The sequence below is a fragment of the Octodon degus genome, unplaced genomic scaffold, assembly GCF_000260255.1.
Source record: "Octodon degus isolate 3935 unplaced genomic scaffold, OctDeg1.0 scaffold00263, whole genome shotgun sequence".
Classification (NCBI taxonomy): Eukaryota; Metazoa; Chordata; class Mammalia; order Rodentia; family Octodontidae; genus Octodon; species Octodon degus.
In genome coordinates this window covers 1,793,460-1,794,724 of record NW_004524839.1, presented here as the reverse complement: position 1 = coordinate 1,794,724, position 1,265 = coordinate 1,793,460, and the positions used below count along the sequence as shown (strand labels likewise).

At 42.9% G+C, this 1,265-nt stretch overlaps 1 protein-coding gene across 1 annotated transcript; it reads right to left on the bottom strand.

Moving 5' to 3' along the window:
* Nucleotides 1-6: 6 nt before the first annotated feature.
* On the bottom strand, nt 7-952 carry LOC101580330 (PDZ domain-containing protein 11-like). The gene is made up of 2 exons (XM_004646268.2): nt 798-952; nt 7-741 (listed from the first exon to the last, which is right to left on the bottom strand). The coding sequence occupies exons 1-2, from the start codon at nt 896-898 to the stop codon at nt 408-410; spliced, it is 435 nt and encodes a 144-aa protein (XP_004646325.1). The 5' UTR covers nt 899-952; the 3' UTR covers nt 7-407.
* Nucleotides 953-1,265: the final 313 nt, after the last annotated feature.

The following is a 1,265-nucleotide window of genomic DNA, read 5'->3' as shown; positions in this document are numbered from 1 at the left end:
ATTGCAGTCCCCAAAGTATATATGAAGCTTCCAGTAATATAAGGATGGGATGTGATGGCTGGAAAAGCAGAAGATTCTTTTACTTTCTCTTATTTTTATAATGAAAATATTAATCTGGGTAAGCATCTAGCCTATGGTATGTAGTAAATGCCAGTTACCTTTTCTAGTTGTTCTCTACAGGCTAGGCTTATCCTAGCCCTCATCATCCTTCTCCTTTCAGGCAACGAAGCTCGTCTAGAAAACTAGGTAACTGAAAAGACAGTACAGTGTGGGTAATGCAGTTGGTTCCTAGGTCTCTGCGTCCTCTCCCCCATTGTGCCAGAAAAGGGCTGAGAAAACAATTTCCCATGTGGCTTTCTTGGGGCCCAGCCAGCTTGTGCTGCACCTGGCTAGTGAGCTGAAACTCTCTAGTGCACAGTCCTATCTTTTTGGCCATGATAATTGTAGGGAAAGAAGCGCACACACATGCTGATTTCACAGGCTGTCTTCAGGATCTCAACAGCCTTGCGGTGCTCAATATCTTGGAAATCCACATCATTCACAGACAGAACTTGGTCCCCTTCTTGAAGTCCTGCTCGATGTGCATCAGAATCAGGAATCACCTTGGAAATGAAGATGCCTAGCTCTGAAGCCTTTCCTCCTCGGATGTTAGATCCCAACTGAGCTCCAGGAGGCTTCTTAAGTGTGACAATTCGGGGTAGAAACTGGGTCAACTCATTGTTGTAGTCTGGGTGGTATACTCTCTGCAAGGCAGCAACTCCAGAAATCTTACTACCAGTCCTGGATATCATACTTACCTTCTTCTGGAACACTCATGTGGTGGAATCCATGCTGGGGGATTCTCATAGGCAGGTAGGAAAACCACTGGGTAGTCATCATAAGGAATCCGGCTGTCCATCCTGGGCCAGGTCCGGCACACAGGCCTCGCAGCCCGAGAATGGGCGAGCCGCCAATTCAGTCTCGGCTTTACTTCTTATACTTCGTTTTTATGCTTTTTTGCTGGATGGTTAAGACCAAGATAAAGCAAGACTTATTAAACAAGAATTGTAGCTTTTTCCCGCATAATTTTATTGAGAAAGAAATAGCAATGAGACTGTTTCAAATCAAATTAGTAGGACAGTTTCAATAATTAACACATTGCATATATTCTTCCTAGTGGTTACTTGCTGTACAAGATGTGGACATGATATCTTATTTACAAACACTATTAAAACAAATCCTTCTATTCATTAAGAGAATGCAACTATATATCTATCCTAGAATTG